Below are 26,614 nucleotides of genomic sequence, written 5' to 3'. Positions count from 1 at the left end.
GACCGCGTCCTGAGAGCAGTGGGGGACATTGAGTCCGAGTGGGCCTTGTTCCACTCTGCGATTGTTGAGGCGGCTATTGCTAGCTGTGGTCGCAAGGTGGCCGGTGCCAGTCATGGTGGCAGCCCCCGTACCCGCTGGTGGACACCAGAGGTTCGGGGAGCCATCAGGCTGAAGAAGGAGGCCTACAGGGCGTGGCTGGTCCGTGGGTCTCCAGAGGCAGCAGACAGGTACCGGATAGCCAAGCGGGGTGCAGCAGTGGCAGTTGCCGAGGCAAAATCTTGGGCGTGGGAGGAGTTTGGTGAGGCCATGGAGAAAGACTATCGATCGGCTCCAAAGAGGTTCTGGCAAACTGTCCGGCGCCTCAGGAGAGGAAGGCAGCAACTCGCTCACACTGTTTACAGTGGGGATGGGGAGCTGCTGACGTCAACTGGGGCTGTAGTTGAAAGGTGGAAGGAATACTTTGAGGAGCTCCTCAATCCCACCTACACACATTCGGGGGAGGAACCAGAGCCGGGAGACCTGGGGATGGACTGTCCAATCTCGGGGGCAGAAGTTGCTGAGGTAGTCAAACAACTACACAGCGGCGGAGCCCCGGGGGCGGATGAGGTTCGTCCTGGGTATCTCAAGGCTATGGATGTTGTAGGGCTGTCATGGTTGACACGTCTCTGCAACATTGTGTGGTCATCAGGGGCAGTTCCTAGGGAGTGGCAGACCGGGGTGGTGGTCCCCATCTTTAAGAAGGGTGACCTGAGGGTGTGTTCCAACTATAGGGGGATCACACTCCTCAGCCTCCCTGGAAAGGTCTACTCCAAGGTACTGGAGAGGAGGGTCCGATCTATAGTTGAATCTCAGATTGAGGAGGAGCAATGTGGTTTTCGTCCTGGCCGTGGAACTGTGGACCAGCTCTATACCCTTGCAAGGGTGATGGAGGGGGCATGGGAGTTTGCCCAACCAATCCACATGTGCTTTGTGGATTTGGAGAAGGCTTATGACCGTGTCCCCAGGGGCATCCTGTGGGGGACACTCCAGGAGTATGGGGTGGGTGGCTTTCTGTTAAGGGCCATTCAGTCCCTTTACCAGAGGAGCGTGAGTTTGGTCCGCATAGCTGGTAGTAAGTCGGACCTGTTCCCAGTGAGGGTTGGACTCCGCCAGGGCTGCCCTTTGTCACCGGTTCTGTTCATCACCTTCATGGACAGAATTTCTAGGCGCAGCTGTGGTGTGGAGTGTGTCGAGTTTGATGGCAGGAGAATCTCATCTCTGCTTTTTGCGGATGATGTGGTCCTCCTAGCTTCATCCAGCTCTGACCTTCAGCGTGAAGCGGCTGGGATGAGGATCAGCACCTCCAAATCTGAGACCACGGTTCTCGACCGGAAAAGGTGGCTTGCCAACTCCGGGTCAGGAGAGAGGTCCTACCTCAAGTGGAGGAGTTTAAGTATCTCGGGGTCTTGTTCACGAGTGAGGGTAGGAGGGATCGGGAGATCGACAGGAGGATTGGTTTGGCGTCTGCAGTGATGCGGACGCTGAGCCGATCTGTCGTGGTGAAGAGGGAGCTGAGCCAGAAAGCTAGGCTCTCGATTTACCGGTCGATCTACGTCCCAATCCTCACAAATGAGTTTCCTCCGTAGGGTGGCCAGGCTCAGCCTTAGAGATGGGGTGAGGAGCTCGGACATTCGGGAGGGACTCGGAGTAGAACCGCTGCTCCTCCGGATCGAAAGGAGTCAGTTGAGGTGGTTTGGGCACCTGGCCAGGATGCCTCCTGGACGCCTCCCTGGGGAGGTGTTTCAGGCATGTCCTGCCTGCAGGAGGCCCCCGGGTCGAGCCAGGACATGTTGGAGAGGTTACATCTCCAATCTGGTCCGGGAACGCCTTGGGGTCCTGCCGGAGGAGCTGGTGGAGGTGGCTGGGGAGAGGACGGTCTGGAGCTCCCTAGTTGGGATGCTGCCCCCGCGACCCGGACCCGGATAAGTGGAGGAAGACGACGACGAATAAAAAGAAACACTTATACTTATGAAAGGATTTCTTGCTTACAGCAATTGTACTGTAGTTTCTTTGATCAAGTGCTGCATTTCATTTTCTTTTTATTTTTAATTGTGTTTTGATGGTTTGAGTTGCAAAGCACTTGTGATTTTTATCTGTGGAAAAGCTTCATAAACTTTACTTACTAACTAGAAATTAGTTTTGATGTAGCGTCTACATAAAAAGGACATATTATGAATTATTTTCCTAAGTTATAATAGTTCTATGGTCGAAACATGTTTATGTAGTTCTTTGCACTAAATCCCTCTCACGTGTGATTTCAGCAGTTTTCTTGACAATTTCAGCACCTTCCAGAGTGAGCCGTTTCAGGTTCTGTCACTTTAAAAAAACAAGCTGGAACTGGCCACGCCCAACTGTCCCCCACTCTGGCTGCTATAGGCTGAGAAGCTCAGATATCTGGGAGGGGCTAGAAGTAGAGCTACTGCTCCTTCAGCAGCACGTGAGAGGTACTTCTATTCTACTTACCCTGTTTGTGATATAAATCAAATTTTTTGGCAGCGTGGAGACACGATTTCTGTCAAATTTGGAATTTTTATAGAAACACTTTTTTTATAGAGATGTCAATACAAAAAGATGCTAAACGCAAGTTTTCCTTTAAAAGATGTTAGAATAAAGCAACAATGACAAAAACTCACCCTGCAACCTTACAGTGATTCAAACAGTGAGATGGTAACCCAAACGGGTTTGAATGAAATGAAGACATAAGTGTTTTACAGATAAAGCAGCAGATTTAAAGCTTTAAATGAGTCTTTATCAAGTTTTAAAGCTAATCTTTTGGTCATATTTTGCACAACTCAGACTGTTCTCTCCCTGATATTCCTTTTTGACTCACAGATGCAACCCCCCCCCCCCCCCCCCCCCCATCACCTTTATGTTTTGACACAAATGAACAGAACCAGGGTCAGTACAGGACAGCGACCAGCAGAGGGCACTGTGTCCATTTTAGACCCGAGGTTCTGCTGTCTTTGCTCTGCACCCAGTGGCTGTTGCACCTTTGCAAACACTTCATCCAAAACAGAATGAGTAAGACTTTTTTTTTTATTGTGCAAATATATACAATAAATAAGAATTTAGTCTCTTAAATATGTAGAATAAGAAGCTCTCTTCATGATATTTCTTACATTATTTTTGCATCTTTTTTATTTTTTAACAAAAATGAACAACATTCATGACCAGTGAAATCAATTAATTAATAATATTGATAACACCATCATGACAGTGTGAATCTGGAGTGATGATGTCATAGATTCAGACATTTTTTATATATTCACCCTCCCTTCTTGATGCCCATGTGTTGGCATGAATTATGAATGCATGAAAACTATGTGCATTCTCAGGTTTGTTTCGTACATTTTCAAGTGCATTCAACATTTTTCTGCAGCACTGCAGCATCTTTGTATTGTACCGCAGCCTCCCCCCGCTTCACTCTCCCTCCCTGTTATCTCCCCCGTCGCTCAGACCGAACCTGTAATGTCTTTCTAGGGAATGCTTCCCTCCTCGTTCACATCCCCGCGCCGTTTTCTCATTAACTTCTTGCTTGCTCAGTTCTGCTTCTCCTTACAATTCTCTTCAACTCTTGTCTCTTTTTCCAAAGCGGCCATTTTCCTTAGTTTATGACATCCCAAACAATCTATTTTCTGTTTTCAACATGCGGTTCCGTTTCGTTCTGCTTCTGCTGAAATGATGTGTGACCAAAGCTCAGTGTACATCTAAAAGTACAGCACGGATGATTAAAAAGTGTCTAAATCTGCTTCTCTTCGTGAAGCGCCCTCTCCCTAGCAGGGTGAGGCGCTCATATGCATGTGTGTGTGATAGTGAGGTGGAGGCACAGGTGATGGGGGGACGGTCAGCGGAAGAGCTTGGCCCTGAGGGTGTGAGGAGTGCGACCTTAGGAGGGTGTGTGTGGAGGGGTATACTGCAGCCTGCGGGGGCATCGGATAGCTCCCTGCTGAGGAGGAAGCGGAAGGGGGGCTGCCCTGGATTCCTACTTGGAGGCTGCTTTTTGGTGGTGCAGGGGGTGCCTGGTTGAGCTGGATGGAGATGTCACTGGAGGCCTCTGAGGTACTGCGTCCCCTCTTTGGTGGAGGCCAGTTGGACTCAGGGTGGAGGTATTGACCACTAAAGTCGCTGCCCTCAGACAGGCGGGGGCGGTAGATGGCAGGGTGGGGGCGGTACATCTCTTCTTCTGCATACCGCTTCATGAACAAGTAGACCGACAGCACACCGGCTCCCTGAGAGAGAAGTTAAGATGCTTCAGAAGAGAAAAGCAGACACAAAGGTCGGAGAACACAGTAACAACTGGCTGAAAATGTTAAACGAATCGTTTAAAACGATTAAAATAGCCAGACTCCGACCCAGTTTGGGAACGTTGCAAACCGCCACCTGCCACTCTTCTTCTGCCCAAAACTACAGGGACAGTGGGGGGTGTTTATTTACGATGCAGTGTCCTCTGGGATTAATAGTCTTTTTGAATTGGATTGAATTGAACCGTTGTGCGCCCAGACCCTTTGACCGCTTCATTTGGAGTAGTCAAGGTGGAGGCTTCTTTGGACACAAGCCTGGTAGACACGATTGCCTTTTGTTTCTTACTGGCTAAGAGACTCACGTTGTCCAGGTGGACAGACTCATCCACCAGCGTACGGTCAATGGAGGAGTGAAAGGATGTCACGCATCAATCTGGAGAAAATCAGGCACAGGCTGAAGGGCTCATGGCCTTCACTTTTGTTTTATTTTGATAGTCTACCCCTTTTGTTTCTGTTATCTTGTCTTGTATCCTGTTTTTTATGAATTGGCACCATAATTAAACCTTATTTGTTGTTTATATATCTCTTAGTTTGATCCAGTATAGCAGGACAGGTGGGGTGGGGATTTTTGGAGTCTTATTTCCTGATAGTTAGACATCTCTCCTCTGATTGGCTAACAGCAACATGACTCCACCACTGACAGTCTGCTCTGCAACGTTTGATCTTCACAAATAAAACAAGCCTGGAGGAGTTCTGCTGTGTGGTGGAGTTGCTAATGCACAGGAGTTAAGTGCTCGCCCCGTAATCGGAAGGTTGCAGGTTCGAGCCCCGCTCAGTCTGTCGCTGCCGTTGTGTCCTTGGGCAAGACACTCAACCCACGTTGCCTGCTGGTGGTGGTCGGAGGGACCGGTGGCGCCAGTGCTCGGCAGCCTCGCCTCTGTCAGTGCGCCCCAGGGCAGCTGTGGCTACATCGTAGCTCATCCCCACCAGTGTGAATGTGTGTGTGAATGGGTGAATGACTGATTGTGTTGTAAAGCGCCTTGGGGGGTTCCAGGACTCTAGAAGGCACTATATCAAATACAGGCCATTTACCATTTAATGCTAACAGTTAGCTTCTTCTAGCTGAGACGTTCTCTGCTGTTTCCTGGACGCTAAACCAACAACAGCCTTCCCCGTCGTGAGCCAAGATGGGTGAGTCCATGAATGTTAGTGACAGTGTGACGTAGATCTGTCAGGATGTTCTAATCCTAGAGTTTCACCGTCTGTTTTCTGTCAGACGCTAATGCAGGAGATAGGTGTAGGAGACTTCACACACACACACACACACACACACACACACACACACACACACACACACACACACACACACACACACACACACACACGCACGCACGCACGCACGCACGCACACACACACACACACACACACACACACACTGACCTCCTTGAGTAAGAAAGACGAAGCAGCGAAGGCGAAGGACCAGCCATAGTGGTAGCTGAAGAACTGCTCGGGCTCTCTGGGCCGGTTCATGACCTCATCATTAATACTGGAGATGTAGAGCACCAGACCCACCACCAGACTGAGGCCTGCACATAAAGACAATCAGAGAATCAATTAAACTGCTTGATCTTTTTTAAATGATATTCACTGCCAGTAGGATTTTATGCTTCCAAAACAATGATGACAACAGAAGATCCCAAAGAGCAAAAGTTATCAGCATTAAAATGCATTTTAAAATAATTTTAAGTCAGTCTGGTAAAAATATTTAGTGTTTGAACACAAAAGTCTCTGAAAATCTCTGAAAAACATCAGATCTATTCTTAATGTTCAGAATTTTTCTCACAAGTCTCATAATAAAATAAAATTATATAAGAATTTTTCTTCCAAAAAGCTGAAAAAAACACGAGTGAAGTAACAGCTTTCAGACACCAGAGGGCAGCACCTCCCCATCTTCCCTTCTGATCCAGATGCTGTTGGAAACCAGCGTTGTTTTGTTTTTGCCAGCAGAGGGCGCACATTCCCCGTTATTTCAAGGCAACAAAACCGTGTTTGGAAGATTTCAGAGGAAGTGTTTCTACTAAAGAACTCTTTTAACTTAATAAATCCACCACTTGTCCTTCTCTTCATCAATAGCAAAACTCCTAAGAAGACAAAAAGAACGAAGGAGGCAAAAATCTTCTCTTCTGAAGGGCTTAACGAATGCAAGTGCAGTTACAGCTTTCAGACAGTGGAGGGCAGCATATCCCCATCTTTCCTTCTTTTCTAAATCACGCAGGAAAGCAGTGTTCTATGTTTTTCCAGGAGAGGGCGCAAATTCCCCATTCCTTCAGGGCAACAAAACCGTGTTTGGAATAATTTAGAGAAAGTGTTTCAACCAAATAACTTTTAAAGGCCCCAGGTGTGAAATCCACCAAAATCCTGATAAATCCATTTGTGTGTGTGTGTGTGTGTGTGTGTGTGTGTGTGTGTGTGTGTGTGTGTGTGTGTGTGTGTGTGTGTGTGTGTGAATGGATGAATGACACACTGTAGTGTAAAGCACTTTGAAGTCCTTACTCTGAGAGGAGCTATACCAGTGTGGGTCATTTGTCATTATCCTAAAAATGTGACTCTTTAGCGCCGTGCAGTTCAGAGAAAGTATTGCAGCTACGGTGGCCCACTCATGAGTTTCCAGTCTCTCTAGCCTAACCCACACAAAGCACATAACTACTCTACCCATTATCAAAACAGTCCTGAAGGAAGCAAGCTACTTCTGTTAGACCCAAGCCCCCACAATGCAGGTGAAAAATTGAGGTCAACGCGGAAGTGAAATAAATTGCAGTTCCACGCTCATCCACTAGGGGCTGGTGTCAGAAACGAGCAAATCCTCTTTGACTCCCATGTTAAAAATACCAATTTCACAGCAGAAATAAACATGTTTATAGCCTGGTACCAAAACATGTTTTTGGTTTAAATGATCTAGTTTACACTCATGGCAATTTTTCTCACTCTTCTGTTTAAGTGTATTAAAAGCCTAAAATTCTGTATAATTAATGAGCATCAGACCCACGTGACCACAGAGCAAGCTCCGTGGAAAGGCCTCAGTAGAGCCTCGGTCTGGCTTGGAAACTGTTCCAGGATTTTGAGTCTCTGTGTTTGTGTATTCTTTTTTGGATATTTTTGTGCAATTGTTGGACAAAATGACTTGCTGTGGCATTAATTGCACTAATAGAGCATCCAAGGAGTCTCCACTTCATTTTTTTCGGTAAATAAAATTATATTTATGTATTTTAGGTCACTGCCGAGCTGAGCTTAGATTTTAACATGTACTGTTTAACCATGAAATTTAAATGTAATAGGGTAAAACCCAGTGCATCTAACATAATGCTGCACTTTAGAAAATGGGTTGAAATATAACATGTTGGTGGAGCTGGGTTCCGACTTCGGCTTGTGGAGCTCTCGGGAGACCGATGTTTTCCACCCGGTTCTCCCCTCCCCGCAGCTCGGCGCATCTCTGTCTGATCGCGGCTTCTTTGTGCTGCGCGGGCTGCCGGCTTGTGGAGCTCTGGGATGAAAACCTTTCCACCCGGTTCTCCCCAGCGGCAGCTCTGCGCATCTCAGATCGCGGCGGCGCTTGTTTGCTGTGCGGCTGCCGGCTTGTGGAGCTCTCTGAGACCTCTGTGTTCCACCCGGTTTTACCCAGCGGTCAGCTCGGCGTATCTCTGACTCAGAAGCTCTGGTGTTGTGCACAGTTAACTCCAGTTGTAGCTAGGTTGCTACCTCCGTTAGCTTAGCTCCCACCTCCGCGTAAGCTTTGAGTTAGCCTCAGGTTAGCTTATAGCTAGTTCGACCGGGTGTCGTCATTTGATCCCAGCCTTACAGCCCCACCCTCAGCTCCACCTCTCTTCCCTTTTGTGGAATTGTCTGGGCTTGACGGAACCTGTGACACGGTCAAAATGGCGGTGGTGGCCACCTCCCAATTTTCTTCAAAAACGTGTTATTGGAGCCTATGGAAACCCATTGGCTGTGTCTCAATTCAGGGTCTGCATCCTACGTCGGCCGGATTCGTCGGCCGGTTACGTCACAGCGCCGCGACTAGGCCTGTCCCAATTCGAAGACTCCTTCATATGCGGTCGACGAATGCGGCCTTCTTTTCGCCTGAATGAAGGATGGGTCGGGTGTATCCTTCAATAGGTAGCATTTCCCAAGAAGCCTTGCGGGCCGGCCGGCAGAAAAACTTAAAAGCAATGGCGGACAGTGAAGCGGGAGCTGTCGGAGAGGATTGAGCATATAAATGTCAGTATAAACTTGAAAACTGTTAGGTTAAGGACTTTTTGTGATACATGAACGTTATTTTAGTTAGAAATGTTACAGTAAGTGCTTGTATTGCGGTCTCGGCTCGTATGTTCGGCCGCTCGGTGTCGCACTTCTCCCGTTACGTTTTCCCCCGATTTTAATAGAAGTTTGTATTTTAGGAACAAAAGAGAAAACCAGGGAATTTATTAAGCTTAGGGCGGAGATGGACCACATGATCACCGGAGCAAAGTATTCGGCGGCTGTGGCATGGAGGTACAATAACATCTCATATTTTAAAAACACGTTTGAGTTTATTTTTTTCTGCGAAAACATGAAAGGAATAACCCGTTGTTCTCTTTTCTCTTCCTGTTTCTTTTCTTACATGTTTGTTAAGACTATTCTGGAGAAGATGGGCATCCAGGGGAAGGTGACAGCGATGACCAGCTTCTGGAGCTGATCAGGGAGGACTTGTGGCTGCAGAGGGAGGCAGAGCAGCAGAGGGCAGGAGAGAAGGAAGAACTTTGACAGCTTTTTACTTTGCTAGAAAAAAAACGGTTAATAAAGATTAAACATGTACATATAAAAGAAATATCTAAATAAAATCTGTTCTGCATTAAACTCTTGAATTTTATTTTGGTTTACAAATGAGAATTGTTTACTAGAGGGTATCCCGCTGGGTCTTGAAAAGTCTTAAAAGGTGACAAATCGGTTTTGGTCAAATGAAGACCCTTAGAAAGTATTAAAAACTATTATCACATCTTTGGTCAGGCTCAGCTTGTCGAAAGTGTTTTCTCTGAATTCGCTCTCCAACAGTCAAGGAAATGATTAAAAAGCTAAATAAAACTTCGAGCTCCATCGTTTAAAGTTCCTTCTCCCTTCTGCTCAGCAGTTCCACGGTTGCCAGGCGACGGAACGTTCGCCGAGGGAGAGGCGGGGATTCATGAAGGCTAGGCCTGTCCAAATTCACAGCCGTTAACATCTGGTCAACTCGGCCGACGGAGGACCCAGCCCACGTCGGCCGAGTAGGCTGGGTCCTTCGAAGGATGCAGACCCTGAATTGAGACACAGCCATTGTCCAATATTTACATGTCGATGGTTAGACCTTGAAGTTGTAACGATTTACACACGGCGGAGGGGTGACAGCAGCCGGGAGGTCAGGTGTTGTGAGAAATTGTTTCCCTAAAATATTCTATCCCCCTGAGACGGGAAGTCGCTCTTCAGGCGTTCTTCACGACATTTGTGATCGACTTTTACAGGAAAATAAGGTAATGTAATGTAATAATGTGATGATTGTGACGTTTTCATATCTATATGTCCTTCTAAAAACAATAAAAAAGGTCCATCTTATTATTCGAGGTTGTTTAATCCTCAAAATGTACAACAAATTCTGGGAATTTGGAAATGTTTGCTCTTGATTGCCTAAGGGAAACTGAATATTTCAGGGGAACATAATTTCCCACAACACCTGTTTAACGTGGATGAGCTTTGTAAACAAGATTGCTGCCAGCTAATGGATCTGGAAAAAGAAAGACGACGATCTTTTATGGAGCGATCACTGGCAGCGCCATGGCTGGCGAAGGAGGGTTAGCGAGCCGGGGACACACAGTGGAGATCAAGTAAACAATGCTGACTTTAAGCCACCAGCTGATCGCCACGGCTGGCGATTCGGGGACACGTTGTGTATGCTGAGCGTAAACATGGATCACCAGCCGAAGGAGAAACGTTCAAAGTTTACATTTGAGAAGAAGCCCTCAGAGAAGCGCGTCAGCTCTGTAACTCGTGGAGGAATACATCTCCGTTAGTAAAGTGTTTGTGGAGAACACGTAAACAATGCTGATTTAGCCGCTGGCTAGCGGGCGAGCGCTGGAGTGTATTGGGAGAGACGGCTGGCTGCAGGATCGAACAGAGCGAACGCACAAAAGAGAGGAGACTTGAGTTGAAGGACTTTGGATCGGACACGTTGGGACCTGATCGGGAGTTCTGGTACGAAGAAAAGACGAATGAGCACCTGGAGGTGAGTTAGGGAGTGGGGGGGGGGGGGGGGGGAGGGGGGGGACGTCACTTGGAGGCTGGTGTCCAGCTAATAGTGGGCGGGGATCTTAACTCATTCACTGCCAATGAAGACTAAAGTCGTCGTTTGCATGTTTGTACTGTGTGGGCGTCGGACGAGCCCCCACGCCGAGAGAACAAACATCCCAGCTCTAAAGCCGATCTTCATCCACGTACGTCACACGTCACGTGATCAGGAAGCAGAACATCCACGTGTTAGGAGATCGTTTTGGGCCGCTGCTGTAAATAAAAGTGAGGCGCGAACCGGAAAAGCGTCTGCCGATCACAATTCAACAACGGATTATGAAACGGATAACGCTCGAAACGCGCGGATTCTTCCTGATGTAAGAGGTGAGTCTCCGCGAATGAGTTAACATATACGGCTTCTGGACATGATGACAACCTGTCAAATTTCATGTGTCTTTTGATTTAATTGTTTATTATTCAAAGTAACAAGTACAGTAATGGTGTAGCTAGTCTCTTCTACTTCTTAGTTGAATTAGCAGACTCCATGCTTCCAGGGCGCATTGCTGCCCTCTGCTGGTCCTTTCAGGTTACAGTTATGGACCAAACACCTAACGGGGAGCTTGTATGTTCCTCATCAGCTACTGTATTTCATGATGGTGGATGACCGTGGAGCGTCGACCACAGTTTATGTATTTAAAACTAAAATTTCAAGCTGAGAGGAATATTTAGAATTGATGTTGGTGAGAAAAATTAATGAAAAAGCACAAGTTTATGAACTGGAAAAACAGGATTGATCGTAAACAGGTAAAAAAATTACACACTGGGGCTTTAACTTTGAAAATCTAGTTTCTTCGTCTCCATCTACACCTGCTCCTCATTTTCAATATTCCCAAGAGGACAAAAGAAAGATTAAGAATTTTTTAAGCTTCATTAAGATAAAGAGGCAAAAATAATCACGTCTAAAATGCTAAAAGAACACAAGTGCAGGAACATATTTTAGACACTAGGGGGCAGCAATCCCTCATCTTCTCTTTTCTAAATGCTGTTGGAAATCAGTGTTGCTCTCTTTTTTGCCAGCAGAGGGCGCACATTTCTGTTCATTCAAGGCAGCAATACACATTTTAAAGGAAGTGTTTCTATCAAATATCGTGGAACAAAACAGTAAAAATAAATAAACAAATAAGTCTTTAACTTTGGGGGTTCTGGGATTCCATTTAGGAGCGCTTCAGCTCCCCTAAAAGCTGGCTAGCGGCCCGTGTAAAGACCTGCAAAGCGTATGGCTTCATAAAAGTTTATGTAACATTTTTTGCATCAATTTCCTGAGAAATTTCTAATATCAAAGGTGTTCAAAGACATGTCAGAGAGCTGAAAACAGCCGCACGCTCCTGCTGCCGGTCCAAAAAGGTTTGGAGACGATAAGAAAAGTGTCTCGGATCAGTAGCAGCATCGCTGCTAAAGAAGCTCGATGAAGTTTTAAACGATCCGATTCCTCATGAGAATCTGTAGATTTGAGATCAGTTTTGTAAATTAATTTATTGTTTTATAACTGAGAATCTTTTTAAAACACAAAGAGAAATAAATCAAAGAGTTGCAAATTCTCCATCAGCGACATGTAAACCCTGACTCCAATCAATAGTTTCTGTCCTCAGAAGCACTTTTTTAAAGAAGATAACACCCTTTGGTGACTTGACAGAAGTTTCCCGTCCCTTTATCCCAACAAACACAAACAACTGTAAAAATCTGTGCAGAGAAAACCAAAGGGAAAAAATAACCTCTTCACCCAGAAGTAATCATGCTACATTACAGCCCCTCTCTCCTCCCAGGGACATGGACATGCACTCTTCACCGCCTTGGATATGCTAAATGCATGAGATGCAACATATGGCCATCAAAGAGGAATCAATATGCAACGACAGCTGCATGCTGTAAGCCGCAAATGAAATGAATAAATCATTTTAGGTCCGGCTGCAGCTTTAAAACACACCACAGGGCTGTCACACACACACAAACGACTGCTCTAAGAGGGTTTCTTGTCAACCTAAAATATGAAAACATGGAAAATGCAGAAACCATGCTGCTGTCAAAGTTCAGCTGAACGTACATCTTTTTTTCATGCAAACTTGTCGTGGAAAAGCAGTTCCTGCCCTTAAACTAAGGTTATCTTAGTAGGAAAATGATGGTTTTAGGGCTGTTTTGGGTCACTTCTGACTGACTTTCAGCTTAAAACACAGTTTTTTTAAGTCACCGTTGGAAAACCAAACAGGATCATATCCGATTAGTGGTGGCTGTCGTGCTGTTGTGGGTTCACCTCAACGTTATTCAGTTCTAATGATGACTTTCAGAGTTTCATGGTACTGCACACACACACACACACACACACACACACACACACACACACACACACACACACACACACACACACACACACACACACACACACACACACACACACACACACACACACACACACACACACATACACACACACACACACACATACACGCACACACACACATGCGGGGACACACACACACACGTATGTTCATACAAGCGTGCACACACACACACACACACACACACACACACACACACACACACACACACACACACACACACACACACACACACACACACACACATACATATGTACATACAAGCGTGCACACACACACACACACACACACACACACACACACACACACACACACACACAAACACACACACACACACACACACACACACACACACACACATACATATGTACATACAAGCATGCACACACACACATACATGCACATACACACATGCGGACACACACACACACGTATGTTCATACAAGCATGCACACACACACACACACACACACACACACACACACACACACACACACACACACACACACACACACACACATACATATGTACATACAAGCGTGCACACACACACACACACACACACACACACATATGTACATACAAGCGTGCACACACACACATGCACACACACACACATGTGTGCGCACACACACACACACACACACACACACACACACACACACATATGTACATACAAGCGTGCACACACACACATGCACACACACACACACGTATGTACATACAAGTGTGCATACACACACACACACACGCACACACACATGTGCACATGCACACATACACACATGTGCACATGCACACACACACACACACACAAGCATGTAAGCATGTACGCACATGCACACAGACACACAGATGCATGTGCACACACACACACACATGCACATGTATATGCGCACACACACACACACACACACACACACACACACACACACACACACACACACACACACACACACACACACACACACACACACACACACACACACACACACACAGACAAGCATGTACGCACATGCAAACAGACACAGAGATGCATGTGCAAACACACACACACACACACACACACACACACACACACACACACACACACACACACACACACACACACACACACACACACACACACACATACACACACACACACACACACACACACACACATACACACACACACACACACAGAACTACTGACTAAAACTCTTATTATCAGCATCATCAAGCGTAAACAATAAATATTACATAACTTCTCTTATATAAGACTTTGTATTGCGGTGAAGCCCCGCTGCCACAAAGTCCCCGAGAGCCAAAACTGTCATATCAGATTCGGTTTGATTCTTCTCCCAACTCCTGCCTCATTTTCAAAAGTGTGGAGAGAAACATCCGTTAGAGTGGAAGAGCTCCACTGAGGTGGGCTTTACTCCTCATCCTGAGCTCCAGAAACAGGAGCGTTACTGCCATCTGCTGCTCAGGACGCGTCATTACAGCTGCAGGGAAACAACGTCTCCCTGGAAGGAAACCAGCCACAGAGTCAGGTGACGGCGAGTGGAGGCTCCCACCTGAGAGGATGAAGAAGATGCCGGACACGAAAGCCAGGATGGTGCGTTGGGGCTGGATGTGCCCGATGTTGCTGATGACGAAGGCGGTGAAGACGAAGAGCAGCGACACCATTGGGAAGGGCGTGGCTGTGCGCACCATCTCTGTGGGAGCAAAAGGTCACGAGGTTTAAAAATAGCTTATTGGAAGAGGAGGTGAGTGGAGGGAATGATGAAAGTCAGTCACAGCAGGTGGGACTCGGACCGTCGGGGAACCAGTTAGGCTGGTTTTGGTTTTCCACACAAAGCACCTTTAAACACAGATAAAGGAAACACATTCATGTTTCACAGATCCAGACATAATCACAAATAACACTCAAAACTCGCTGTTCCCGCATTTTCCATGCCAGGAAGTGTGAAACCTCCTGAGACTCTGGGTGTTTCCATCATAACATCTCAGTAATAAATAACTTAGCGTCGCTTTTGTTGGGGAACAGCATCAGCGACACGTCTCCCCACATCAGACGACCTCTGAGGTCACGACTGCCGTCTACTCACTCAGGATGTTTGCTGTGTTTTCGGTGGTGAGCTCCACGTCAGGTTCGGTGAAGTACTCCGATGCGACGCACCTCCCGTTCTCTGATCCTGTGAGAAAACGGAGAAGGCTGTGTGGTGATGCGTGAAGAAGCACAGCTCTCTGCAGTCTCCGTTAACGGTCATGTTTTGTGACAGATTTGATTCCGGGGCTTGTTTTTTTTTATCCTCCTTCATTTTCACTCTGCTGCTGCTGCATGTGTGCTGCTGTGGTGATTTTTACGCGTGCACATAGAAAACTACTCTTGACTGTGTGTAAAACAAATCTTTCCTCCTACCAGCCACAAAGCAAACCCTCCAAAGGCCCGAATGCAGCGCCATCTTCACTTCCTGGCTCTGGTTATGCTGCAGGATGACTCCCTCCACCATGATGAGCCAGTAGTCGGTGGACACGGCCACCCCCACCAGCAGCAGCCCACAGGCTCCAAACACCGTGGACAGGATGGTCAGAGCACGGCTGCTACAGGAACTCATCTGGAGGGCAGAAGGGAACCGCAGTTAAACATCAGGACTGTGGAGGGGAGGAGTCACTGGAGACGGGGAAAGCCACACGACTACCGGCTCTTCTGTCTCATCTTGATTATAAAGGATGATTTAGTGACACGCACACTGGCAGCCAATCACGTAAAAGGTCGGAGTGGAGCCAGCGTAACAGAGGATGACTTCACCAGAGAAGTTGGACGAGGATTTTCAAAAAGCAAAACAGCAATAAAGAGAAGAGAAGCAGGAGCACGCACACACACACACACGTGTGTATGCACACACACATACACACACCGATGCACACACGCACGCACACACACACGCATGTATGCACACGCACACACACACACATCGATGCACACACGCACGTACACACGCACGCATGTATGCACACGCACACACACACACACACACATCGATGCACACACGCACGTAAACACCACGTACACACAGACACGCTAATTGCATGTACACACGTGCACGTACACACACATGCACATACACACACACCAATGCACACACGCACACACACACACATGCATGTACACACACACACCAATGCACACACGCACACACACACATGCATGTACACACACACACACACGCACACACACACACACACACGTACACACACACACACGCACACACATACACACACACCAATGCACACACACACATGCATGTACACACACACGCACGCACACACATACACACACGCACGCACACACACACACACACACACACACACACACACACACACACACACACCAATGCACACACACACATGCATGTACACACACACGCACGCACACACATACACACACGCACGCGCACACACACACACACACACACACACACACACACACAGATGCACACATACATACATACACACACACATCCACGCACACACACACCGATGCACACATGCATGCACACACACACCCACACACATGCACATACCCACGCACGCACACCCACACACACACGCGCGCACACACACACACACTCGCACACAACCACACACACATGCATGTACACACGTGCACGTACACACACATGCACATACACACACATGCACGCACACACCGATGCACACACGCACGCACACACACACACACACACACACACACACACACACACACACACAGCTCATGAGGTTGAGTTGTGGTTGACGTGGAAGCGCTCGGCTGCACAGATTCACGAGTCTGAGTGTGTGTGTGCTGCATGTGTCTGCCGCCGGGCCCTGCCTCCTTTGGCCTGCTGCTCATGAGCATCAGCCTGACAAGTAACGGGGAACAAACGTGCAAAAGAAACAGCAAGATGCTGTTTAACCACCCTTCATCCACCGTGGCGCACGACACGACAGTCTTTAACCCTCAGACGTCTGACGTGTAGAAGGGCTGAATTCTGTGGTGAGAACGTTTTTAGGAGCGGTGCTTTTATTGTGTTTTCTTTTACAAAAAGATTTCCAGCCCCAGCCTCTTTCTTCACTCCTACATTATTCCAAATGAAGTTATCAGTTATTACACCGCACCACTCGCACAGCAATAAGCCCAAAAAGCAGGAGGGGGTTTTTTCTCTTCCCTGGCTTCCTCCTCCCAGGCAGCGTAACATCTGCCTCGTCTTATTAATGGAGGCCGACTGCGCATCTGTTTGGAGTTAATTTGAAACTTTTCTCCACACCTACCTTTTCCTCCCTCACACACTGCTTTAATTATCTTTTAAATAGTTTTCCAGAGCCGTACACTTGACAGTGATGTAACTGAACATAACAAGCTGTGATTGAATATTCTAATCTAACTCATGGATTCAGGACTTCCTGCATCTGTCAGACCATTTGCACGTTTCTGAGTGTGGAAGCGGTCGGGCTCATTTAGGATTTAGCAGACTTTTTGATAATAAATATGATGCTGCAAGATTTACCGCCCTGTTCTGGTTCAAATGTTTGCCTCTGATGCTTTAAAATTTAAAGTTTCAGGGTAAAAATGTTAATTTGTTACCTTTTTGGACAGTTGAGAGGTGGATTTAAAGTAAACAAAGATTTATATCAGAAGATCGGGTTTCTCGACCGGAAAAGGGTGGCTTGCCAACTCCGGGTCGGGGGAGAGGTCCTACCTCAAGGGGAGGAGTTTAAGTATCTCAGGGTCTTGTTCACGAGTGAGGGTAGGAGGGATCGGGAGATCGACAGGCGGATTGGTTCGGCGTCTGCAGTGATGCGGATGCTGAGCCGATCTGTCGTGGTGAAGAGGGAGCTGAGCCAGAAAGCCGGGCTCTCCATTTACCGGTCCATCTACGCCCCAATCCTCACCTATGGTCATGAGCTTTGGGTAATGACCGAAAGAACGAGATCGCGGATACAAGCGGCCGAAATGAGTTTCCTCCGTAGGGTGGCCGGGCTCAGCCTTAGAGATAGGGTGAGGAGCTCGGACATTCGGGAGGGACTCGGAGTAGAACCGCTGCTCCTCCGGATGGAAAGGAGCCAGTTGAGGTGGTTTGGGCATCTGGTCAGGATGCCTCCTGGACGCCTCCCTGGGGAGGTGTTTCGGGCATGTCCTGCCGGCAGGAGGCCCCCGGGTCGACCCAGGACACGTTGGAGAGGTTACATCTCCAATCTGGTCCGGGAACGCCTTGGGGTCCTGCCGGAGGAGCTGGTGGAGGTGGCCGGGGAGAGGACGGTCTGGAGCTCCCTAGTTGGGATGCTGCCCCCACGACCCGGACCCGGATAAGCGGAGGAAGCCGACGACGAAGACTGGGTGTCTCTATGTGACACAGCTGCATGTGAATTACATTTACACGAATTATATTGATATTAGGACAACAATATTTAAGTTTCTATCTCAGACTTTTTAAAGTGCCGAAGTCACTTTGACCATAATGAGGCTCCTTTTGGAGGCGCTGACAACAAAATCTTGCTGCACGAAAACCACTTTTTTATTCTGCTCAGTCCTTGTTCAACAAATCGTGATCGGAATGGATTTATATTAGACCCGGTCGTCCCACAGGGGAATGAATTCTCAAAGATGAAGCTCAGCCTCGTCTTATCTGGACAGCCATTGTGGCAGACGCGGCCCCTGCGGAAGTTATTTTACTTTCTACGCAGCAGCGCGTGTGAATGACACTTTTCTTTGTGACTAAGGAGTGAGAATGAGACGTTTTAGGACGCAGAAAGCTGGAGGTAAAAGGTGAGCAGCAGAGAAAAAAGGCCTCAGAGATGTGACAGTTTCCAGCTTCTGAAACGCGAAGCAGATAACGCGAGGAGAGCTTGTAATGAGGAGGGCCAGATGTTAGAAGGACCACAGAGAATCCCATCAGACAAACAGGCAATGTAAAATATTCAAAGCCAGTGAGATCAGAAGGATTTACTAAAGGATGAAGGCAAACTGGTCCAGTCACCTGATGCACAGCTGAAGACGTTTCAGCTGCAAATCGATCTCCTGCAGACGTGATACTGAATATTCTTTCTGTTTAGTTTTTGCACAAAAGAAGCTCATAAAAGTCACTGCAAAGCAAAAGAAAACCAAGTGAAATAGCCGGAGGAGCAGAAGACCAACTGGAGCAGGGCTGAAGATGCAAAGAACCCTCATGCTGCATTTAGAGATGATGCCAAAGTGGGACTTAACCGGAGATGCAAAAAAGAAATGAATGAATCCTGATTTTCAGCACCAAGGACAGCTCCACAAACACTGCTTCGTTCGGGTTTATTGAAATAAGTGAAAAAGTAGAACACCAGCAAAACCATCATGCAGCCTTTAGAGATTGTGCCAAAGTGACCAAAAAGAGCGGGAACTAATCTGAGACAGGAAACAGAAGCTCTAATTTCACTCTGGGATTTATAAAGTAAACTGAATTTGAATTGAATTGAAAAGGAGTGAATCCTGGTTCTCAGCACCAAGGACAGCTCGACTGTCCCAACAGACCAGTCACAAATGGGCCATTCCCATCTGTACCGGGTCGGCCCGGTTGATTCCACACATACTTGCCTTAAGCCCATGTGGGCTGATTCTACCCACCAATCAGAGGCTTGCTCTAATGGAAGGTGTGAATTTGCTGTCAGCAGTGGGTGTGTTGGCCCTGGTCGGCCTGAAGCAGACCCCCTCGAGAAGAGGGCTGAGAATGAGCCTTGGTTGGCCCGGAAAAATACCAGGCCACCCAGATATGTAAACAACCTACGCTACCCGGCCCGGGCCGACCCGGTACAGATGGGAATGGCCCATAAAACAGCTTAGTTCAAACGCTTCTCTTTCTTTTTCTGCATTCAAGTAAAAAAAGAAGGCTTTTATTGGAATTGGTGAACACAAATCCTGCTAAACAAAGGAACACATCATGTATACACACACCTAACTTGTTTTTAGAGGTGTTGCAGCTTTTTTTTCTTTCTCGGAAAACAAACATTTCAGATTTAAACTGAATCAAAAAGAGCAGTTTATGTTTTTAGCGTTTTAATCAAAGTCAGTTTAAAGGCTCAGAGACAGCCACCTCGGTTTCTTCATCCAGAAAGCAATGAGCCAATCTAGCTGGTTAGACAGGAGCCACAAGGGGCACAAAAGGTTTAAATCTCTGTAATCTATCTCAATCTGCAGATTGACACCTCCTCTAAGAAACTCTGAGATAAAACCAGGCACCGAGCTGAAGGGGATGTGATGGATTAGAGAGGAGGAGGTGCAAACATCTGGAGGATGGAAACTAGCAGAGAAGACCTTGGCCCAAAAAAATGGAAGGAGCATCCAACGTTCACGCGCACGACGGGAGTGCGCCTCCGCCGAACTAGAAGGTGTGCAAAACTAATTAGGCTTCAGCGTGTTTCTTTAAATCAGGTTGAGAGAATCGATGAAATCCCTCACAGGAAAACGGAGATGTTCTGAGTCAGTGGGTGGATTCTGGAGTGTGGAGACGTTTCAGCGCAGGCAGGAAACACTCGAGTCGTTTTTACGCAGCAGAGCTGAGAGTTCATCATGAAAAACATCATTATTCTCTCTTTTATTAAATCCAAAGAAAATTAGACCCCGGGCTGGAAAAAGGCAGCAATGCGTGCAAGTGCCCCCTTCCCCCTGACGCCACACGCTCCGCACGCGGACTTGTGAGGTGAGGAGCATCACGAGAACGACTCCGAGGTAAAAAAGGAGACCGGAGTTCTAGATTAGCTGCTTTGGGCTGTCGGGTCAACATCAGTCATGATGCGCTCTCACACGAGAGGACGAGGACGCGTCATAAATGTTTTCACAGCTGTCACCACACACACACACACACACATAAACACACACACGCGCGTGCCCACAGTTCACACGACTCAGTCGTCGTTATAATTACAGCCAGGAAAGCGCAGAAAATCAGAGAAATCTACTCACAGTGGCACCGGAGTCGTGCGCGCACGCCTGGAAACCTCACACCATGAGAGGGTTTAGTGTCTTTTTCTTCTCTCTTCTCTCCTTCTCTAATCTGGGCGATTATCCTTTATCCTCCCCTTCCCATCCTCTAAATCCCTCCTTTTCTTCCTCTTTCACTGACTGTGTCTCATGCAGGCACTGCGGTGGATCGTTCAGTCCGCTTCTTTGGCTACAAAACGAAACAGCGAAGGGAGCAGGAGGGAGAAGTGTTGGAGAGGGAGACAGAGTGAGAGGGTGTGTGTGTGTGTGTGTGGGGGGGTCCTCTCAAACCAAAAATCACCTCCCTCACCGTTTTGTTCTTCTAAAAACAGCTGTAATCCAGATGTTTGGCATTTCATGATCTCCAGCCATTATTTAAAACACTTTTATACATTTTGTTGTTCAGATTTAAAAGTAAATGTTTATATTTATTTTTATTTGTGTTTGCTCTGTTCTGATCTACAGTGGTTCTCTTGCAGATTACAGAAAAACAACGTCTGTGCAGCTAAAGAGGGTCAAATCAAGCGTTCACCTTACAAGTTAAAAGCCAGAATCCAGTAATCTATTTGTTCCCACAAGGCGCTCTGGCAACACTGGATCCATCTCGAACAGATCAAATAGAAATCTTAATTTTGCGTCTTTGGTCAAAAATATTTCTAAATAAGCAACATCTAAGCCAGAAAACAAGAAGTAGGGGACCAGTTATGTAGAATACAAAATTAAAACTTTTAAGAAAATATTAAAATAAAAATACACCTTCATTATTTTTTATTTTTAGTGTCGATGATGAAAGAAGAATATATGTGACCGTGTTCAGCTTGTATCCTCCATGCTCCTCCTGTCCTCTCCTCCTTTGTCCCCTGTGGTCCGTGTCCCTTTAATCTATTTTTAGCCTGCTGGTGGAGGAATCCTATATTTTTAGTAACGATATCAATAGTCTACAGCACACTCTGACCTCAGGGCATGAGAGAGAGAGAGAGAGAGAGAGAGAGAGAGAGAGAGAGAGAGAGAGAGAGAGAGAGAGAGAGAGAGAGAGAGAGAGAATGGGAGATCGAGCAAAGGTAGAGGCAGAGGAGGAGGCGTGCTAAAGGAAACGGATCATGTCACGGCGACAGCGAGTGATGAAGAACGAGGAGAACTTGTTCCAGTGAGAGCTGGAGGTGTGGTGTCAAACGCAGCTGAGCCCAAACTTTACTGTAAAGCTGTGAGTCAAAATCAGATTAATGAAATTCTTTCCAGGGAATCTAAACTTTATTTGCTGTTGGGGGAAAAAAATTCATCAACGATGCACCAAAACGTCTCAGAGCAGAAAACAAGTTCAGCATCAAACCCCGACTCCCCGAGTAGACACGATGATCTGACTTGTTGCAGGAAAACCAACAAAAGTAACGAACCCTAAAAGAAAAACAAGTCATAAAACCTTAGAAAGCCACAGCTGCGGTTATGCGTTTGTGACGAGTCTCCCACGTCCCTCTCTTCTTTGTAAGAGTTGTTTGAATTCAGCCAAAACTGGAGGGTTTTCTGGCATGAGTGATGCTGTTACAGGTCAAAGGTCAGACATTCATAGTTCCGTAAAGGAGGCCATCCTGGTCATGAAACAGCGAAGCAGCTCCAGGCCATCACACTACCGCCACCGTGTTTGACTGTTGGTGTGATGTCATCATTGTCTCGCTACACAGAACATTTTGCCAAAAGGCTTGAGGATCACGAAGATGTTTGTGTAAATGTGAGACGGCGGTTTTGGATCTCTCCCATGGAGGCCGTGTCTAGTCAGTGTTGCTGGACCACGAACCCCAACCTTAATGAGAAGTGTGTTTTTTTACTTCTTTAAAAAGAGACATGACGTTTAGCTTTTTGAGATCGTTTAGCCAACATCTATTCAAGAGATTTCTTAGTTTCACAGGAGTGGCAGTAACGAGACCTGGGTGGGGGAAGTGAAACTGAGCTTACTAAAAAACAATGTGTTAAAATAACGAGGAGGTCAAACGATTTCTCAGTTGGGACCAGGTTGGTCCGAATAGCTTATTTTTCTGTTTTAATACGTGAAATCATCGTTTGAAATCGTCCGTTTGTTGTTGTTTAAGATCGACTGACCTGAATCTGAATAATTTAAGTGACACAAAAGCAAAATCAGAGGGAATTTGTGACTTTTAACCTATAAACCAATCAGGGATATAAAAGGCTTTGAAACGGTAATCGAGGAAAGAAATACACTGTAAGAAATGAAACGTTGAATTCACTTAACCAGGTTATGTCAACTGGTTCCACCAAGCCTAGTTAGTTAAATGTAAAGTGTAATAAACATTGGTATACGTTGGTATGTTACGAGTAAATGCATATTACTTGTTACATTTAAGCAACTAGGTTTAGTGGAACCAGTTAACATAACTTGGTTAAGTAAATTCAACATTTTTTTTGAAAAAAAAAAAAAGAATAAATAAGCAGTAAATTTAATCAGACATTTTTTTTTAAATTCGAAGAACTAAAAGCAATTTACGTCTGGCTTCTTGAAAATGTACATAAAAATACACTAAGGAGAGTTTAAACCTTAAACTGTAGAGTTACCTTAAAGGTGTTGGACACTCGTTAAATCAGCACATTTACGGTGGTCTCTAGTAGGAATGAATGCCTTGTAAGTCGTATTCACGAGGGAAGCTCAGGTGGGCTTGTTTCAGGAACTAGCAGGACGCCACATCAGAGGAAAGCTTAACGCGGCGGGATTTGATGTCTTACTTCCTGCTAATTGGACATCTCTCCTCTGATTGGCTAACATCAACACAACTCTACCACTGACTCTGTTTACTCTGCAACGTTGATGTTTTATCTCCCGAAAAAACACAAGTCTGGAGTTCTGCTGTGTGGTGGAGTTGCTAATGCTAACGTTAGCTTCTACTAGCCCAGACGTTCTCTGCTGTTTCCTGGATGCTAAACCAACAACAGCCTTCCCCGTCGTGAGTCCAGATGGGTGAGTCCATGAGTGTTAAGTGCAGTGGCGGCTCCAGAAATGTTTTTCTGCAGGTGCTATGAAGGAAGTGGTCATGCGTACCTATTGTTCTCTAAAACACCTTCAACACTAGCAGATACACATGCGTGCACAACACCTCAACAACACCTGAAACAATCATTAATATACATCATAAACATATGAACAATCGCTGACTTTTCCATGAAATCATAAACACACACAGCCACACAGAAAACCATCTAGTGTTGCAAGTTTAGTTAGCGTTAGCGTTAGCATTTCCAGCGGCAAAACCCTGGACTGCTGCGGCGGTTGAGGGTTGACTCTCTTCATCCAGATCCGTAAGTTTTTGTGGGTCTGAGATCACTTCCAAAGATTCATTCGTTTCTGAATGAGCCCGTGGAAATTTGGGCAACAAAAACCGATCCATTTTAGCACTAGCTCTACCTTTCACTCGTTTGCAAATAGAAAATGAGGTCAAAGGTTAACGTCAATTTCCTGTTTTGGTTTATTTTTTACTATCTATATGATAATTTACTGATTATTTTTGTGTGGTATGTTAAATATTATCACATCCACACATTAAATTAAAATTAAATTGTAAAAAAAAAATCTAATATTTACTTGGGGTGCAAAGACTAATCCAAGGGTAGCTATAGCGCCCCCTAGCGCCGCCACTGGTTAAGTGACAGTGTGACGTAGATCTGTCAGAATTTTCTAATCCTAAAGTTTCACCATCGGTTTTCTATCAGAAGCCAAAGCAGGACAGGAGATAGGTGTAGGAGACTATTTTCATGTTCAGCCTGCATGAAATACTCAGAGTGACCCGTTAGAATCAGAAATAATCATTCAAAATGGTTTCTCTGTGAATTGCTCCTTTAATGCAAACACTTTAGAGTAAACAAAAAAAAACAAGTAAGGATTGATCTGTTAGATTAAAAATGAAAGAAAAAACTTAGATTTTGTGTATTTAGTGTCACATTTATCATATGTGCTACACGTGTTTAAGACCTCTATCTCTTTAGCAGAATTAGTGCATTCGTCAAACCTCTGCTCCATTATTATCTGTATAACTCTTCTGCCACCTTGTGGTAAATCTGAGAACTGCAAGCGATACGTGCCATTATGTTTGGGTATGACTGTTCTAATATTGTTTAATTACAGATATTTATTTTCCATAAACACATAATTAGTCAAACACTGGTCTGTCGTTGAATCAATCTTTAGAAAACACGTTCCGATGGTTTCATGTGTCCGACTTTAAAGGGTTGAACAGTAACTGAAGCACAAAAACAACCTCTGTGAGTAAAATGATAACACTTATGTAGACTTTGCAGAAAACAAAGATACCTGCATCAACCATCATTTTCAGGGAGCGTGAAATTAAACGACGCAGTGAAGGTTTCGCTGACAGAAGATGTAAAACAGAAATGAAAATAAAGGATGGAGAGAACGAAAGATGAGTGGGAGATGCAGAGGGAGATGGAAAGTTGATGAGATTTTAATGTGAAGGTCAAATTGTTATAACTCAAATCTCCACAGGGATTTTAATCCCACCGTGATGCGGGGGGGGGGGGGGGGGGGTCTGGCTGGAGATGGCGGTGGGCGGAGCCGTGAGCAAGGAGGGGGAGGAGGAGGAGGAAAGTACGGCTGCTTCAGAAGAGCAGCACAAGGGGAGTGAGGTGATTTCTGCTGGTTCGACAACTCGCCACGCAGCAAACAGAGGGGTCAGCAGCTTCTCGGCGTGAGAGAGCCAACGCCATGGAGATTGGCCTTTTCTCTTCTCCGCGGTGAGTGTGTGTGAAAGCGAAGGAGTGACGAAGAGGCGTGCGGAGAACGATGCAGCAGCTTCACACAGAACCACGACACGTCACCTCTTTGGTTTCACCACTTTTATCAGTAGGTTTATTGTGATTTTACTTTTCAGATTCAGCCAACAGACACATAAATGATCCACGGTTTGGTTTGTCTGACATGAAGCTGTGATGCTAACACCTGGACACAACACATCTCATCTCACCAATCTGAATCATAAAAACCAGAACGGCGTAATCCGGCAGTTTCGTCACCAAGGTGGAGGGATGCTGCGTTCTGATTGGTTTCAGTCGCAGCGCTGCTCGTGTTTTTTCCATGTATTGAACAGTCCCATTGAGCCTCACTTCTAATTACTCTCAATCAATGCTGTGAGCACACTACACTGTAAAAAATATTCTGGTACGCACTAGTAAAAGTGTAAGTTTGTGTCCTTTTACAAGTTCTTTTCTCTGTGGCTTAGTCAAGCCAAAGATTTGCTCGTTTTTAGAAATGAACAGAAGAGACAGTGTTGTAAAAATAATCAGCCTCCTTACGGATTTTGAGTTTTTGTTTTTAACATGTTTCAAATGAGCAAATAAATGACATTATCAGTTAAAGACGACCTGATTAAATCTATCAAATCATGAATTCACCTATCGATAGAAACAAAAAAGTTTGAAGAAATATGGCTAAGTAAGTAAACAAATAAATAAATAAATAAAAGTTTCTCTCTTTCATATATCATGAACTAATCAGGTATTAGTTAGCCCACAACCGGGCCTCATTTCTGCTAGACCTGAAGAATTAAGAATCACATCAGCAGAACCTCTGACAGCAAGCAGGAGGCTTGTCATGTGCTCACACTGTACGTCTGGTAGCAACATGTCGGCCCAAAAAAAAAATTCTAAAAATAGCAGTTTT

At 45.9% G+C, this 26,614-nt stretch overlaps 1 protein-coding gene across 1 annotated transcript; it reads right to left on the bottom strand.

Moving 5' to 3' along the window:
* Positions 1 to 2,889: 2,889 nt before the first annotated feature.
* On the bottom strand, positions 2,890 to 21,915 carry cacng7b (calcium channel, voltage-dependent, gamma subunit 7b). The gene is made up of 6 exons (XM_015950370.3): positions 20,920 to 21,915; positions 15,370 to 15,565; positions 15,056 to 15,142; positions 14,522 to 14,662; positions 5,722 to 5,867; positions 2,890 to 4,268 (listed from the first exon to the last, which is right to left on the bottom strand). The coding sequence occupies exons 2-6, from the start codon at positions 15,563 to 15,565 to the stop codon at positions 3,813 to 3,815; spliced, it is 1,026 nt and encodes a 341-aa protein (XP_015805856.1). The 5' UTR covers positions 20,920 to 21,915; the 3' UTR covers positions 2,890 to 3,812.
* Between the last annotated feature and the right edge of the window lie 4,699 nt (positions 21,916 to 26,614).

The sequence above is a fragment of the Nothobranchius furzeri genome, chromosome 5, assembly GCF_043380555.1.
Source record: "Nothobranchius furzeri strain GRZ-AD chromosome 5, NfurGRZ-RIMD1, whole genome shotgun sequence".
NCBI lineage: Eukaryota > Metazoa > Chordata > Actinopteri > Cyprinodontiformes > Nothobranchiidae > Nothobranchius > Nothobranchius furzeri.
This window is presented reverse-complemented; position numbering and strand designations above follow the sequence as displayed.